Source organism: Montipora capricornis, chromosome 6 (assembly GCF_036669925.1).
Source record: "Montipora capricornis isolate CH-2021 chromosome 6, ASM3666992v2, whole genome shotgun sequence".
In the NCBI taxonomy this organism is placed as follows: Eukaryota; Metazoa; Cnidaria; class Anthozoa; order Scleractinia; family Acroporidae; genus Montipora; species Montipora capricornis.
Genome location: NC_090888.1, coordinates 48,774,257 through 48,791,756, shown reverse-complemented (window position 1 = coordinate 48,791,756; position 17,500 = coordinate 48,774,257). Strand labels below are relative to the sequence as shown.

General features: G+C 39.1%; 2 protein-coding genes across 24 annotated transcripts in view; both read right to left on the bottom strand.

Moving 5' to 3' along the window:
- Window positions 1-7,219, bottom strand: part of LOC138052333 (uncharacterized) — a 23,912-nt gene extending 16,693 nt beyond the window's left edge. For 2 of the 12 annotated variants that reach the window (XM_068898775.1, XM_068898769.1), the window contains exons 1-7: window positions 6,661-7,214; window positions 6,390-6,478; window positions 4,949-5,167; window positions 4,576-4,675; window positions 3,774-3,874; window positions 3,436-3,544; window positions 1,726-1,807 (exon numbers count right to left, since the gene is read on the bottom strand). In XM_068898775.1, coding sequence (XP_068754876.1) covers window positions 1,726-1,807; window positions 3,436-3,544; window positions 3,774-3,874; window positions 4,576-4,675; window positions 4,949-5,154 — 598 coding nt within the window. In that variant the 5' untranslated portion in view covers window positions 5,155-5,167; window positions 6,390-6,478; window positions 6,661-7,214. Of the gene's footprint in view, window positions 1-1,725; window positions 1,808-3,435; window positions 3,545-3,773; window positions 3,875-4,575; window positions 4,676-4,948; window positions 5,168-6,199; window positions 6,479-6,556 lie in introns of all 12 variants that reach the window. The other 10 variants (XM_068898777.1, XM_068898776.1, XM_068898773.1 and 7 more) reach the window with 9 other exon arrangements.
- Window positions 7,220-8,387: 1,168 nt separating this feature from the next.
- LOC138052330 (uncharacterized) overlaps window positions 8,388-17,500 on the bottom strand; it is a 26,611-nt gene continuing 17,498 nt past the window's right edge. For 7 of the 12 annotated variants that reach the window (XM_068898760.1, XM_068898767.1, XM_068898761.1 and 4 more), the window contains 5 exons: window positions 12,683-12,783; window positions 12,486-12,594; window positions 10,780-10,861; window positions 9,282-9,464; window positions 8,388-8,881 (listed from right to left, as the gene is read on the bottom strand). In XM_068898760.1, the coding sequence (XP_068754861.1) occupies window positions 8,541-8,881; window positions 9,282-9,464; window positions 10,780-10,861; window positions 12,486-12,594; window positions 12,683-12,783 (816 nt within the window). In that variant the 3' untranslated portion in view covers window positions 8,388-8,540. Of the gene's footprint in view, window positions 8,882-9,281; window positions 9,465-10,779; window positions 10,862-12,485; window positions 12,595-12,682; window positions 12,784-13,443; window positions 13,544-14,456; window positions 14,676-15,142; window positions 15,421-15,649; window positions 15,739-15,815; window positions 16,352-17,500 lie in introns of those variants that run through there. The other 5 variants (XM_068898757.1, XM_068898758.1, XM_068898755.1 and 2 more) reach the window with 5 other exon arrangements.

The window sequence follows — 17,500 nt, the reverse complement described above, 5'->3', positions numbered from 1 at the left end:
CTGTTCCCATTGGTGTAAGCAGCTTAAAGCGCGAAATTTGAATTTCAATGAAAAATGTAATCGACTTGCCGTCTAAAAAAATTAGATTCTGTTTCGTAGAACAAATCATTATGCCTTCAAAAACTATGTTTGTAAATATCGTCAAGATTCTATGCGCCATTTGATTGGCGCATAGAACAATGCCCAAATTTGGCCGAGAGACAGAGATCAAGGGCATAGGGAAGAAGAAATCCAAAAAAGGCTTTTTTTTCATTTTTTTCTCATCTATTTTCGACATTTTCCGATATTAGCCAATCAGATGCCTCGATTGGAGTGAAATTAAAAATTAATATTTCGCAGCTTCTAAGTACTTTTGCCGCTGGGCTGCCTGCTTCTTAGCCGGACCATTACTTAAAGAAAGTACGGATTCGTCGCTAAAATAGTCAAACAAAGCGCAACGCAGTGAACTAATTTTAACAAGTTATAACTCTTTTTCCACAGGGGGGCCTCAATCGGATACTTAGAAATTTACGTAGAAAATTATTGGCCTGTTTGTACGATTTTTTCAAACATCATTGTTTAGTTTGTTTAGCTCGATTCTCTGTTCATGCCATGAAATATAACTGTTTGTTTCTTTTTATATATTTATTGCACCAAGATATATTTGAAGTTCTGTTTTACCGTTAATCTATCATTTTTCTTTGAGCTTTGCGATCGGAGCGCTTTTTTAAGTTATAAGTTAATTTCAACTGTGACAGTGCGACGTAGAGCGCGGAGAAAGACTTTTTGCAAACCAGTTTGCCCTGTTCATTTTCAGACAAAAAAAAGCAGAAGAAATAAATGCGTTATTCACCGGCTTAGGTCTGTCCGTATAGAGAAAAACTGTGCCCTCGGCCTTGAGTACGTCCCTCGGCCTGCGGCCTCGGGCCGTACTCAAGACCTCGAGCACAGTTTTTCCCTAAAGGGACCTCCCAGCCGGATAGCATATATGTATATACCAAAACAGTGGATAGCGTTGAACACGCGCGCTGATTGGCTACTCAAACTCCGGATATCCATTGTTAGTATATACTAAAACAGTGGATAGCGTTGAACTTGCACGCTGATTGGCTACTCAAACTCTGGATATCCTTCGCTATTCACCTCCGAGCAATTCGCACTGAATTCGCGCCCGAAAATGTTGTAATCTGTGCAGGAATAAATGAGTTAAAATCATCTTTTTGTGCTATCTTATCTCACCGTTTTAGTATATACTAAATCAACTATTCACCTCAGTGTCGGTGGCTAGTGGTGGATATTTACCGAGCCGCGAAGCCGGATATCCCTTGCCATTCACCTCCGAGCAATTCGCCCGAAAATGTTGTAATCTCAGCAGCAATAAATCAAACACCTTTTTGTGCTATATTCCTTCACTCTTCAGTATATACTAAAACAACTATTCACCCCAGTGTCGGTGGCCCGAGCTGCGAAGCGGCGAGGTAAATAACCACCACAAGCCACCTCAACTTCGATGAATCGTTGCTAACTATACATCGCGTGTAAATATTGGTTAAATACCATGGGTGTTTCGAGTTTTGTACCTGTTGTAACCAAATTTGGGGATCGGGTTAACTTTTTTACACCACGAATTCTCACCGCCCTTTCTTACTTTATTCTTTTCTATGTAAACATATATTTGCCGGTGAAATCTTGGAAGAACGTGTTTAAACTTAGCACCACTTCTACCAAAAAAACATATTTACTTACTAGGAGTTGTCACCGACGATCTTTTTGTAGGATCTTCTGGACACCCATCTGGACACGCGCAGTTGTGCTTTAGACAAAATTTCTGATGAGAAGGTGCAAACAAACCATTTGAATTTGAAAGATTTCAAGTCATGTTTGAGAAGCTCACGAATGTGTATAATTTACCTCACCAGCACAAGAATTAGAGTATGATTCGAAAGGTACACATCATAAACAATTGAGGTTCCAGCCAAAGAGCTGAATTAAATTATTGATGACAATTCATTTTCAAGAAAACGACTGTTACGTGGATCTATACGATCAAATGACAACGTTCCATGAATTTTTAGCTCACATTTCTTTACCAACTCCGAGGAAATCCGCTTCCTCGGGTTAATAATGCAAAGGCGAAACTTTCTCCGAAATGCTATTCCTTCGTACTTAAATGCGTCACATACGTTTTTTCATCTCGCGGCGAATAAGCGTTTTTTTTTTCCATTTACACGAAATAAGATGACCAGAGCACAGATTCAAGTATTGAGTGATTTATTATAACAGCATTATTAAGCTTGTATTTGATTATATAAATCTTACAAGAACCATGAGTGTTACAAAGAGAGTCTTTAGAAGGTTTTAAAAGAAGGCTGCAAGAATGATTTTGAACGCTGACTTAATGACCCTCTTTGGTTCATTGTTTAAGCGTTTCATATTGTTTTCTTTTTGTGTGAATGTCAAGCTTTAGGTTAAAAGGTATCTAATTTCTCGTAAAAGGGTTTCATGGAACCTTCCATCGTACTCGGATGGCTAACAAATACTTTGCCGTCAAGGCCTTTGGTGATTGGTTTCAAAATTATTTTATGTTGTCATTGCATTGACAATGCAAGTAGATTGAAAAATTAGGCAGCAAAAAGCAACGGACAAAAAAAGAGAGTAATGTTGTCATCCTCCTCATTTTGTTGTATTAGACTCGGGAAGTTCTTCTGGTTCTGACTAGAAATAAGCATCAATGAAAAATATTTTTGCTAGTTTAAAAGTAACTTTTGCAAGTATGGCTGCAAAAAACATCATTTGGAATGGCTGGATTGGAGTTCTGATAAGAACTGTTTCAGGATAAACAGCAAGACCGGTTTCGGAAATCTGAGCAGTTTCATTTGTCAGGTGCTCTATGGTGCGCGGAAAATAAGCGGTGTGTAAGCCGACATGGCCTGCTCATAGCAGACTAGCCGTCTTTCTAAGGTTAAACAGTGATTTATATAACAAGAAACACAAAAAGGTAATCGCACTTCAATTTAATTTCATGTGCCCTCTGAACATTGAGGAGACAAGCTGTAGTCGGAAGAAGTTTTGCTGCATCAACACAAGATAAAACATCCTCCCACTTGCCTTACGACTGACGGATTCCCTTACTGGTTTTGAAACGCTTCATGTGGAACTGTATTCTTAGCCAAAAACAATGCATTAATTATTTTTAGGCTTAAGCGTCAGTGCTTACAGTTCCTTTCTGTAGATAGTTGGACTTCTTACGTTAGCACAATATCGTCCTTGTTGTATGCTCTCTATTGTTTTATTGTAATTGGTCGATAGATAACTCTCGTCATACATTTATGGTCCTATACTTAAAGACATCAAAATTAATTAAATACTCTTCGTCTTGATCAATGCAAAATCCCGAAAAAGAATTTTGCCAAATGACGATAATTAAATGTAATGTTCTTTTAGTTTAAGACTTACCATAGCACCAGCTTTAACATCTGTAATAACTGTAAACTCCGCATCTTGAATGCCTTTCCTTTCGGGATCGCATTTTAGATGGACCTCAGAATGCCACTGGCTTCCTTTGCTAAAATGGCCACAGATTGCAAAACGTTATCACCTTAATAGCGGTGTTCGTCCATTGTTAAATATTTTAGTTCATTTTCGTCCATTCTTAAATGTTTTCGTCCTCCATGACTATCTACTATCTTTTGCGGCCACATGTGGTAGACAACGGCTGTCCTATGTTCTCAAAAACAACTACATACAAGGAACGAAACAAACAATAAAAATGAGATAAATAAAGAAATACTTACGTATACACCAATTTCATTGTACGTTGAGAGGTATGGGCACACCTTGCACTTTTCTGAGATCCTATGTCCCAATAACTTGGGTCATTAGTCCACCTGCAAATCTAAAACACCAGACAACTTTAGGATATAGGAGCCTTTTGCACAAAATATGGCTAAGTTGAGTGCGGTTTATAATGGCCAGTTGAGAAGAAATATTATTATTCACAGTGTTTTCTTCGTAGTAGGTAGTACATACATAAAAAAATTATCCAGTCGAGAAGTGGCTGATCACAGAAAGGTAGTGCTAAAAATCCTCTATCATTAAATATAAATTATTTAAGTACAAATATTTCAAACTCTTAGAATCGTCTTAAGTGAGATGGCACTTTCAAGACTTGCATTGCCGCCGTGGATGATTTTCTAACGGCATCTGTTGAGGATGACTGTCAAGAACGTCAAGACACCAAAACCTAAAAAACATTAAGGATCTCTTGGATTGACGCCACCTTCATACGTTCCCAAACAAAGCAAAGTTGCTGGGGTAAAGAAAGATTTAACATAAAAACCAAAAGGATTGTATTTGTCCATCAATGTGGTCGCGAAGTTCTCAACTAATTTCAGCTTTACACTCTCGTCAAATATCGCAGTCAGGGCACACACGATGTATGATCAAAATATTGTAGTTCTTAGGTTAATCAGCATCAGCAAACTCAGTAAAGAATTTACTTTTAGACATTAATTTTAAACAGTAGGTGGTATTCGGCCCTAAAACATTTCTCACAATGCAATTCTCGATGCCCGTTGCTTGATAATCACAACTTACAGCAACATCACCTCCGGAGCAGTCTCCAAACGTCCCCAACGTAAATGATTTGCATGGATTGTAGCTGTACCAATAGCTATCCTTTGCTTTTGCAGTAAACCTGTTGGGCAAATATAAATTAACTGTTCATGGATAATATACTTTCTATTTTCTTAAAGTTGACTAAAATGTCACTTGCTTTAATCAGTGGAATTTCTTTAAACAGAGAATGACGTAACTAAAGAGGATTTATTTAGAAGAGCCGTAGACCACAGAAGAACATGAAAGGTAGGAATTACGACAAACGCCACACAGGCGGTGAAATTTCACAACACTGGTGAACACAACAATTTCATTGAAACGTGTCGACAAACTTATGATGTGCTCTACAAACCTTGGACTTCCCCCTGATTTCGCTAGGCTCGCTAAATTATAAATTCTGTGCTGGCTATCAAGGCAAGCGCACAGAGAAACTTCTGACATGTTGGGAAAAGGAAAAGGCTGGTCTGTTGTATGGTTTCCATTCGCTGGTTCAAACTCAAGGAAACCAAATAGCAAGGTCGAGCACAAAAGCCACCTGATGACGCTTAGTGAAGCCATAGTGCAGCAAACGCTGGAGGAAGAGAATAATGTTAAATATTAAATATCAGTATTTACTTGCAATGCTTTTCGAGGTAGTGAAATTAAGGCAGTGCAACTTCTGAATTATGTCGTCAGTGCGGGGATAAGGTCAGCTAAATTCGTGGAAAATCGACAGGATATAGACTGAGATGATCAAAGCTGCATCAAGAACACTCATGTATTAGTAATCGCTTTGCTTCTCCAATTACCTAACTATATTAAAATGTCCACTTAAAATTAGGCACAATAAAAACTGAAGAGACCACATATGACAATTCACGTGAGGGTTTAACTGAATGTTCTATTAACTCTGGAACAAAGCATATTCTTGCTAAAGACCAAGCAACAATTTGTACACTGAAGAAACTATGAGCAATAGAAAAAAATAAATAGAGATGCAGCCTAAGACACATCTCTGACATCATCACCTCGGAGGACCGATAGGTTAACGCATCACTGAAGCTTGCTGTTTTTCGCTGTGTTAGGAAGTCGCTCGAATCGCGAAGAAATGAACTTCTAACATGTCTTCAACTGGGTTGTTAATTAACATAGCCAAAAAAACGTGACCTTGTGTTTCGAAGTACACTCCTCGCGACACACAAAGGAAGTCTTGAATGCTAAAGACACTATGGGCAATGTAGCCAATAAATCATGAGAGATGCAGCCCAAGACACATCTCTGACATCATCACCCCGGCAGACCGATAGGTTAACGCCTCACTGACGCTTGCTGTTTTTGCTGTGTTAGGGAAGTCGCTCAAATCGGGAGCAAAACAACATGAACTTCTAACATGTCTTCAACTGGGCAATTGTTAATTAACATGGCCAAAAAAACATGGCCCTGTGTTTCGAAGTACACTCCTCGCGAAAAACAAAGGAAGTCGTGTATGCTACTGAGGAATTGTATTCGAGTGCGACTATAAACATGCTGAACCTGACTGGTATAGATTTCGCGGAAATTGCTAACGTCACCGAAGCACGGTTATCTCCTTTATACGCAACTGAAGTTTTTAACCCTAACTAACCCTAACCCTAACCAATTAAAAAGTTGTTCCTGGCTGAAACGTTACTGAGAATTATGGAAAACAGTTGGCTGTAGTGATCGCAGAAACCAGAAATCAGCTTCTTGTCGTATTCACTTCCGGTATCGCTTACACTGCAACATTTTTAGCCTTGACAGACCATGCGTAGTGCAACTGGTATTCTTCTTGTTACCTTGACTTGTAACTTTCTTCAAATGGTTGGATTAATGATGCACTACCAAACAGAGGTAGCAACGGTGTCCAACTTTGTTGCCACTAAAACTTAAAGTAGATTTTTGAGTTAATAATGTTGACTGAAGACATCATTGTAATTTCAAGTAAATTAAACTCGGAACTTACGCTGAAACGTTGTAATAATTGAGACTCTAGCGAAAGTTATCATCTATAGGTGCCAAAGAAACCAGCTGCAAAATATAGCATACATTGTGCTATCGAAAACTCACCCCTCAAAAGCTTCGTCCGTCATCTCTAGGATTTTCTACCTGTGTCACGCAATCTCTTCTAGAGAGTTATCACGTGTTTTTCACAGGACACCCATGCCACAAGATCACTGGGCATCATAACTTTCTTGTGTTTCCACGAGTTACATGGTCGAGCCTCGTTTTTCTTTTCAGTCCTCATCAAGACGTATTTCCCAGTACTGAAGAACGTTGAGGTCGTCCACCAAATTATTCAAGTAAAGTCCAGTCAAGAAAACGTGAAACGACAAGCAGCTCCTTGTCATAAAAGCATGAAAATCACCTTATCCTAAATTCTCTCTCTCTTTCAAGCAGTTTAACCCATTGACCCCTGAGAGAGAGACTTAATAGTATTTATTTTACTCTGTCTAAGGCCAGACAATTTTACTCGTCAATGGGGGGCGTCCTAGGGCGTTTAAGGTGCGAATGGGTTCCACTCAGTCAAAAACTAACTATGTTCGCAGTAACCCATTGACCCCTGAGAGTATGCCCATCCAATAGGGTGCGTTCGATTGACCGTATTCCGGAATAGGAATACATGGAATAGAAATTATAAATACTTCGTTTTTACAGAGACCCACATTAAAATTGTCAAAAAACCTGCTAAAATGCTATTATAATTATACCTTAAGTACCCTTGTTGCTTCAAAACGCCAAACATACCTTCATTAAATAATCACCCCACGCATTCTTATTTCGGAATAGGGTCAATCGAACACACCCTTAATAGATTGATTTTACTCTAACGCCAGACGACCTCACTCGTCAATGGAATACGTCAAAATACGTTTGGAGGGAGGAAAAGAATTGTCAAGAAATGAACTGAAATCAAATAGATTTCTTTGATTTTTGGTGAAACGCAAATTTCAGCCCAACGTTTGCTGTTTGCCGCATACGCGATCCCATAAGTCTGTAGTGTTTTTCAGAAAAATCGGTTTGCCGTGCCTGGATAATCAGTTGACGACACAACATCACTGCCGTCGCATGGCTCGATGAAACTAAGATGGTCGCCGTGGTGTCACGTGCGTTCTCTGTCTCACTCGAAGTCATGTGGACTACGAGCAGTCCATCTTTCGCCGCTCAATAAGTCGAGCGCGAGGAGAAAAAATGGCCCCGCAAAATCTTGATTCAAGGAGGAGCGATCGAAACTGAGGGACTACCGACCAAGCCGTTAAAAGGGAACGCTTTACTTGAGCTTCTGTGAAAAAACCCATGGTAAAAAGGCCATAGTTGTCTTTTAGGATCCTTCGCCACTTTTCCTAGTGTTTGTTTTATATTAATTGTGTTGCAGTCAATCAATCAACTAATCAACACAGAATCGTGAGTACCTTTGTAAGTCACTATTAACTCTCGTCAGCGGCATTTTTCTTTTTCCACTCTCAGGGTGTGTTCGATTGACCCTATAATTCCGGAATAAGAATAACAAAGGATAATAAAGATGTCTAAAATAGCATTATTTTAGCAGTAGTTTGACAATTTAATGTGAATCTCCGTAAAAACGAAGAATTTCTAACTTCTATTCCATGTATTTCTATTCCGGAATACGGTTAATCGAACGCACCCTTAGTTTTCCACATAAATTTATTCTTATTCGATCTGTATAGAACTTAGAATGGGGTGCCTACAACTAGCCATTTAACATTTCGACGGAAGCTCCATTTAATGTAGAACCAAGATACCAGCAAATTTAGTTCGTTATTTAATTCATGGGGTTTGTTGTATCGAGGCTTTATTCTTTATTTAAGTTGTTACAGCAGTTTGATAAACGCAAATTTGTTTGAAGCCAATTAAAAGCTGCAGCCGTCTATGGTTCTTTTGCGACTTTTTTTTTCTTCGTGCCATTTTTCAGTAACCACGTCTCCAAATCAAACAGGCCCGCTAGCTATCTTAACTTCGTTGAAGTCATCTTTCTTAGACACCGTAATGTTGCAGTCCAAGTTCGGCGAGCTCACTGGAAGTGGTTGAGATGCATTGAGTAGATTTTTAGTTCTGCCACCATCATCTGATTTAGGACAAATGTTTTTAGTTACATCGACGGCACTCTGTGCACCAGCTAAGAGGTGTTGCTTGACGTCATTGCCGTCGTTATGGCCCCAACGCCTGATACAAAAACGTATTGAGAGGACTGCAAGCATTACGAAGAACACAATTCCGAGTGCTACAAGGGAAATCGCTAGCGGCGTCAACTGCGACTCATATGGAAAACCTGCAAAGACGAAGAAATATCCTTTATTCCCATAGTCCTTCTAGATCTCTTATGCAGAAAACTGTTTTTAAAAAAAAGGTTTTTTTATTAATAAGTGTGTATTTCGGATCTGGGGTTTCATCTTTTGTGAGGAGGTAAAAAGGCCGTTCTGTGATGGTTCTTCTTTAGCAAAGGTCAACTGTGGTAGAGGTCTTTATTATCTATGAAGGAGAAATAAACATCTTTGCATAAGCGTTGTATTGGTGCGGACAGTTGAGTAAAATCTCTCAAAGCCCAATTTTATTTTCAACCCATCCAGATAAACTATCCGCTGCTCATAAAAAGTGAAGAGGTTTTCAAATGCTGCCGGTCATGACAGGCTGTTTGGATGCAACAGTGTCTACAACAGAATACTACGAACCTTGAAATGGTGGTACAAAGGTATACATTGTATACAGAGAAAAGCCAGTTGTCCCATTTGTTGAACTAGATGTTTTCCCAGATGTTCTGGAAGGCGAAGTAGCCTTCTCTGTTATTGCCCGAGTTGTTTTCTTTGTTGTCCTGGAAGGTGCAGTTGTCCTTGTGCTCTGCCAGGCAGTGTATTCTATCGATCGGTCAATCAGTGACAAATATAAAAGAAGATAATTCACGAATTTGTAGGTTACGTGCGTTGTTGGCTAGCAGTGCCTGTCAGTGAGTTCAGTCATTTCAAGTCACATTTTGCATATTTTCCTTCTTTAAAAAGCAGTTACATTACTCTTGTAACTTTAAATCGTCCGTTAAATCGTCGTATAATTGAATGTCGTATAGCGGAGTCAGTGTTCTGTCCCTGATACAACAAAAACCTCATCAATAATTGGGGTGCAGAGATGGTGCAGTGGTGAGAGCACTCGCCTCCCACCAATGTGGCCCGGGTTCGATTCCCAGACTCGGCGTCATATGTGGGTTGAGTTTGTTGGTACTCTGCATCGAGAGGTTTTCTCCGGGCACTCGGGTTTCCGCTCTCCTCAACAACCAACATTTGACTTGATTTACCTTGATTGTTTATTTCAGTTTACAGTGTCCCCAATTAGCGCTCCAGCTCTAGAACGACTAGACACTTAAATAAAGTTCCTTTCCTTTGGTTATTATAAGATTGCAGAGGACAGGCCAATCTAGCCTTTTCCCTATTTGAGGTGAGCAGAGAGGTTGAAAAGACAGAGATTATATTTAACAAATACCCTGCGAAATCGCGCGGAATATCGCCTGATACATAGCCAACGAGGCCGGAGGCCGAGATGGTTTAAATCAGGCGATATTCCGCAAAGTTGATGATTGATGACAAAGCACAATTAGACCCTTCGGCTTCGGCTTCGCCTCATGGGCTATTGACCAGTAACCCTTGCGGGCTACGGGTCTAATTGTTAAATATATACCAAAACAGATGGATAGCGTTGAGGGCGCGCGCTGATTGGCTACTCAAACTCAGGATATCCCTTGCCATTCACCTCCGAGCAATTCGCGCGGAATTTTCGCCCGAAAATGTTGTAATCTCTGCAGCAATAAATCAATTAAGATCATCTTTGTGTGCTATATTACTTCACTCTTTAGTATATACTAAAACAACTTTTCTCCCCAGTGTCGGTGGCCCGAGCTGCGAAGCGGCGAGGTAAATAACCACCACTAGCCACCTCCACTTCGATGAATCGTTGCTAACTATACATCGCGTGTAAATATTGATTAAATACCATGGGTAATTCGATTTTTGTATGTGTTGCAACCAAATTTGGGGATCGGGTTAACTTTTTTACACCACGAACTCTCATCGTCCTTTCTTACTTTATTCTTTTGTATGTAAACATATATTTGCCGGTGAAATCTTGGAAGAACGTGTTTAAACTTAGCACCACTTCTACCAAAAAAAAAAAAGAATTACTTACTAGGAGTTGTCACCGACGATCTTTTTGTAGGATCCTCTGGACATCCATCTGGACACGCGCAGTTGTGCTTTAGACAAAATTTCTGATGAGAAGGTGCAAACAAACCATTTGAATTTGAAAGATTTCAAGTCATGTTTAAAAAGCTCACGACTGTGTATAATTTACCTCACCAGCACAAGAATTAGAGTATGGTTCGAAAGGTACACATCATAAATCAATTGAGGTTCCAGCCAAAGAGCTGAATTAAATTATTGATAACAATTCATTTCCAAGAAAACGACTGTCACGTGGATCTATACGATCAAATAACAACGTTCCATGAATTTTTAGCTCACATTTCCCTACCAATTCCGCGGAGGAAATCCGTTTCGGCGGGTTAACAGTGCAAAGGCAAAACTTTATCTGAAATGCTATTCGTTCGTCCTTAAATGCCTCACATACGTTTTTTCATCTCGCGGCCAATAAGCGTTTTTTTTTTTTCATTTACACGAAATAAGATGACCAGAGCACAGATTCAAGTATTGAGTGACTTATTATAACCGCATTACTAAGCCTGTATTTGATTATATAAATCTTACAGGAACCATAAGTGTCACAAGAAGAGTCTTTAGAAGGTTTTAAAAGAGGGCTGCAAGAATGATTTTGAACGTTGACTTAATGACGCTCTTTGCTTCATTGTTTAAGCGTTTCATATTGCCTTTTTTTTGTGTGAATATCAAGCTTTAGGTTAAAAGGTATTTAATTTCTCGTAAAAGGGTTTCATGGAACGTTCCATCGTACTCGGATGGCTAACAGCTATTTTGCTGTCAAGGCCATTGGTGATTGGTTTCAAAATTATTTTATGTTGTCATTGCGGCATTGACAATGCAAGTAGATTGAAATATTAGGCAGCAAAAAGCAACTGACAAAAAAAGAGAGTAATGTTGTCACCCTCCTTATTTTGTTTTATTAAACTCGGGAAGTTGTTTTGGTTCTGACTAGAAATAAGCGTCAATGAAAAATATTTTTGCTAGTTTAGAACTAACTTTTGCATGTATGGCTCCAAAAACGTCATTTGGAATGGCTGGATTGGAGTTCTGATAAGAACTGTTTCAGGATAAACAGCAAGACCGGTTTCGGAAATCTGAGCGGTTTCATTCGTCAGGCGCTTTATGGTGCGCGGAAAATAAGCGGTGTGTAAGCCGACCTGCTGATAGCAGACTAGCCGTCTTTCTAAGGTTAAACAGTGATTTATATAGCAAGATGCACAAAAAGGTAATCGCACTTAATTTCATGTGCCCTCTGAACACTGCGGAGACAAACTGTAGTTGGAAGAAGTTTTGCTGCATCAACTCAAGATAAAACAACCTCCCAAATGCATCACGACAGACGGATTCCCTTACTGGTTTTGAAACGCTTCATGTGGAACTGTATTCTTAGCCAAAGACAATGCATTAATTATTTTAAGGCTTTGACGTCAGTTCTTACAGTTCCTTCCTGTAGATAGGTGGACTTCTTTCGTTAGCACAATATCGTTCTTGTTGTATGCTCTCTATTGTTTTATTGCAATTGGTCGATAGATAACTCTCGTCATAAATTTATGGTCCTATACTTAAAGACAACACAATTAATTAAATGCTCTTTGTCTTGATCAATTTAAAATTCTCAAAAAGACTTTTCGCAAATGACAATAATTAAATGTAATGTTCTTTTAGTTCAAGACTTACCATAGCACCAGCTTTAAGATCTGTAATAACTGTAAACTCGGCAGATTGAATGCTTTTCCTTTCAGGATCGCATTTTAGATGGACTTCAGAATGCCACAGGCTTCCTTTGCTACAATGGCCACAGATTGCAAAACGTTATCACAACATACAAGGAACGAAACAAACAATAAAAATGAGATAAATAAAGAAATACTTACGTATACACCAATTTCATTGTACGTTGAGAGGCAAGGCCACACCTTGCACTATTCTGAGATCCTATGTCCTCATAAAGCGTGTCATTAGTCCACCTGCAAATCTAAAACACCAGACAACTTTAGGACACAGGAGCATTATGCACAAAATATGGTTAAGTTGAGTGCGGTTTATCATGGCCAGTTCACAAGAAATATTGTTATTCAAAGTATTTTCTTCGTAATAGGTAGTACATACGTAAAAATATTATCCTGTCGAGAAGTGGCTGATCACAGAAAGATAGTGCTAAAAATCGTCTATCATGAAATATAAATTATTTAACTACAAATATTTTAAACTCTTAGAATCGTCGATCGTTTTCTAACGGCATCTGTTGAGGATGACTGTCAAGAACGTCAAGACACCAAAACCTAGAAAAAATTAAGGATCTCTTGGATTGGCGCCACCTTCATACGCTCCGAAACAAGGCAAGGTTGCTGGGGTAAAGAAAGAGTTGACATAAAAACCAAAAGGATTGTATTTGTCCATCAATGTGGTCGCGAAGTTCTCGCCTAATTTCAGCTCTACAGTCTTGTCAAATATCGCAGTCAGGGCACTCTATATGTTTGATCAAAATATTGTAGTTTTTAAGTTAATCAGCATCAGCTAATTCAGTAAAGAATTTACTTTTAGACATTAATTTTAAACAGTAAGTGGTATTCGGCCCTAAAACATTTCTCACAATGCAATTCTCGATGCCTGTTGCTCGACAATCACAACTTACAGCAACATCACTTCCGGAGCAGTCTCCAAACGTCCCCAACGTAAATGATTTGCATGGATTGTAGCTGTACCAATATCCATCCTCTGCTTTTACAGTAAACCTGTTGGGCAAATATCAATTAACTGTTCATGGATAATATACTTAAAGTTAACTAAAATGTCACTTGCTTTATTCAGTGGAATTTATTTAACGTAATTCCCTTGAAATTGTTCTACTATCAAACTTTTTTGGAAACTTGGCATAATTAACATTCATGATATGAACATTAAAAAAATGCAATAAAAAATGGGGTCACCGTGCTTGTTTACGCGTCAGCAGGCTCTTAAAATTGGGCATTTTTACTGTTTTCGCCTTAAAAATTCGAATCGATTTTATACAGAATTAAGTCTTGGTTACTTCAGAGACACAAAATTTCATTTTGAAAATAAAGCTTCTTTTGTTCACATAAGCAGTATTGCTTCATTTTCGCCGTCTTTGATTCTCTGGTTGTGGGAATAGTGCACTTTTTGGGACAGCTCCGTGGTTAGCTCGAAGTCCTCGCCTTGGATAAAATACACCCAGTGCGGAACTGTTTTCCAAAAAAAAATTCATGTTCTACTATCAAACTTTTTTTCTTCTTCAAATATGTTCTTTATTAGACTGTTCTTAGCAAATACCTGAAAAAAAAAATCGAAGGTCACCGTGCTCGTTTGAGAGAAAAGGAACATTTATTTCGCTATCGGGTTTAGTTTGAGCGAAATCTCTTACGTTTTGTATGCGCACGTGCTCATGAGCGCGCGCTAATGACGCGAAAATCGTGCGCAGTAGGGATGCGCAATGCAATACTAAGGAATTACCTTAAACTGAGAATGATCTAACTAAAGAGGATTCATTTAAAAGACCCGTAGAGCACAGAAGAACATGAAAGGTAGGAATTACGACAAACGCCACACTCTCGGTAAAATTTCACAACACTGGTGAGCACAACAATTTCTCTGAAACGTGTCGACAAACTTATGATGTGCTTTACAAACCTTGGACTTCCCCCTGATTTCGCTAGACTCGCTAAATTATAAATTCTGTGCTGGCTATCAAGGCAAGCGCACAGAGACACTTCTGACATGTTGGAAAAAGGAAAAGGCTGTTCTGTTGTATGGTTGCCATTCGCTGATTCACACTCAAGGAAACTAAACAGGACGGTCGAGTACAAAAGCCACCTGATGCCGCTCAGTGAAGCCATAGTGCAGGAAACGCTGGAGGAAGAGAATAAGGTTAAATGTTAAATATCAGTAGTTACTTGTAATGCTTTTCGAGGTAGTGAAATAAAAGGAGTGCAACGGCTTTTGATTCTGAAATCTGAATTATGTCGGCAGTGAGGGGTTAAGGTCAGCTAAAATTCGTGGAAAACCGACAGGATATAGACTGAGATGATCAAAACTGCATCAAGAACACTCATGCATTAGTAATCGCTTTGCTTCCCTAATTACCTAATGGTATTAAAATGTCCAATTCAAATTAGGTACAATCAAAAGACACGCTTGAAAACTGAAAAGACCACATATGAAAATTCACGTGATGGTTTAACTGGATGCTCTATTAACTCTGGAACAAAGCATATTCTTGCTAAAGACCAAGCAACAATTTGTACACTAAAGAAACTATGAGCAATAGAAAAAAATAAATAGAGATGCAGCCTAAGACACATCTCTGACATCATCACCTCGGAGGACCGATTGGTTAACGCATCACTGAAGCTTGCTGTTTTTCGCTGTTTTAGGAAGTCGCTCGAATCGCGAAGAAATGAACTTCTAACATGTCTTCAACTGGGTTGTTAATTAACATAGCCAAAAAAACGTGACCTTGTGTTTCGAAGTACACTCCTCGCGACACACAAAGGAAGTCTTGAATGCTACTGAGGAATTGTATTCGAGTGCGACTATAAACACGCTGAACTTGACTCGTATAGATTTTGCGGAAATTGGTAACGTCACCGAAGCACGGTTATCTCTTTTATACGCAACTGAACTTTTTAACTTTGCAATTAAAAAGTTGATCCTGGTTGAAAATTTTCTGAGAATTATGGAAAACAGTTGGCTGTAGTGATCGCAGAAACCAAAAATCAGCCTCTTGTCGTATTCACTTCCGGTATCGCTTGCACTGCAAAATTTTTAGCTTTGACAGACCATGCGTAGTGCAACTGGTATTCAACTGGTATTCTTCTTGTTACCTTGACTTGTAACTTTCTTCAAATCGTTGGATTAATGATGCACTACCAAACAGAGGTAGAAACGGTGTCCAACTTTGTTGCCACTAAAACTTGAAGTAGATTATTGAGTTAGTAATGTTACTGAAGACATCATTGTAATTTCAAGTAAATTAAACTCGGAACTTACGCTGAAAAGTTGTAATAGTTGAGACTCTAGCGAAGGTTATCATCTATAGGTGCTAAAGAAACCAACTGCAAAATATAGCATACATGGTGCCATCGAAAACTCACCCCTCAAAAGCTTCGTCCGTCCTCTCTTGGATTTTCTACCTGTGTTACGCAATCTCTTCTAGAGAGTTATCACGTGTTTTTCACAGGACACCCAGGCCACAAGATCACTGGGCATCATAACTTTCTTGTGTTTCCAAGAGTTACATGGTCGAGCCTCGTTTTTCTTTTCAATCCTCATCAAGACGTATTTCCCAGTACTGAAGAACGTTGAGGTCTTCCACCAAATTATTCAAGTAAAGTCCAAAACGTGAAACGACTAGCAGCTCCTTGTCATAAAAGCATGAAAATTACCTTATCCTAAATTCTCTCTCTCTTTCAAGCAGTTTTACCCATTGACCCCTGAGAGAGAGACTTAATAGTATTTATTTTACTCTGTCTAAGGCCAGACAATTTTACTCGTCAATGGGGGGCGTCCTAGGGCGTTTAAGGTGCGAATGGGTTCCACTCAGTCAAAAACTAAGTATGTTCGCAGTAACCCATTGACCCCTGAGAGTATGCCCATCCAATAGGGTGCGTTCGATTGACCGTATTCCGGAATAGGAATACATGGAATAGAAATTACAAATACTTCGTTTTTACGGAGACCCGCAAAAACCTGATAAAATGCTATTACAATCATATCTTTAGTACCCTTGTTGCTTCAAAACGCCAAACGTTAAGCAGTTAAAATACGTTTGGAGAGAGGAAAATAACTGTCAAGAAATGAGCTGCAATCAAATAAATATCTCTGATTTTTGGTGAAACGCAAATTTCAGCCCAACGCTTGCTGTTTGCCGCACACGTGATCCCATAAGTCTGTAATGTTTTTCAGATAAATTGATTTTCCGGTCCTGGATGATCAGGTGACGACACAACATCCCTGCCGTCGCATAACTCAGTGGAACTAAGATGGTCGCCGTGGTGTCACGTGCGTTCTCTGTCTCACTCGAAGTCAGGTGGACTACGAGAGTCCATCTTTCACCCCTCAGTTAGTCGAGCGCGAGGAGAAAAAATAGCCCCGCAAAATCTTGATTCAAGGAGGAGCGATCGAAACTGAGGGACTACCCAACAAGCCGTTAAAAGGGAACGCTTTACTTGAGCTTCTGTCAAAAAACCCATGATAAAAAGGCTATTGTTGTCTTTTAGGTTCCTTCGCCACTTTTCCTAGTGTTTGTTTTATATTAATTGTGTTGCAGTCAATCAATCAACTAATCAACACAGAATCGTGAGTACCTCTGTAAGTCACTATTCTAAACTCCCATCAGCGGCATTTTTTTTTTCTTTCTCAGGGTGCCTTCGATTGACCCCATTCCGGAATAAGAATAACAAAGGATAATACAGATGTCTAAAATAGCATTATTTTCGCAGTAGTTTGACAATTTAATGCGAATCTCCGTAAAAACGAAGAATTTCCAACTTCTATTCCATGTATTCCTATTCCGGAATACGGTTAATCGAACGCACCCTTAGTTTTCCACATAAATTTATTCTTATTCGATCTGTATAGAACTTACAATGGGCTGCCTACAACTAGCCATTTAAAATTTCAACGGAAGCTCGATTTAATGGAGAACCAAGATACCAGCAAATTTAGTTCATTAT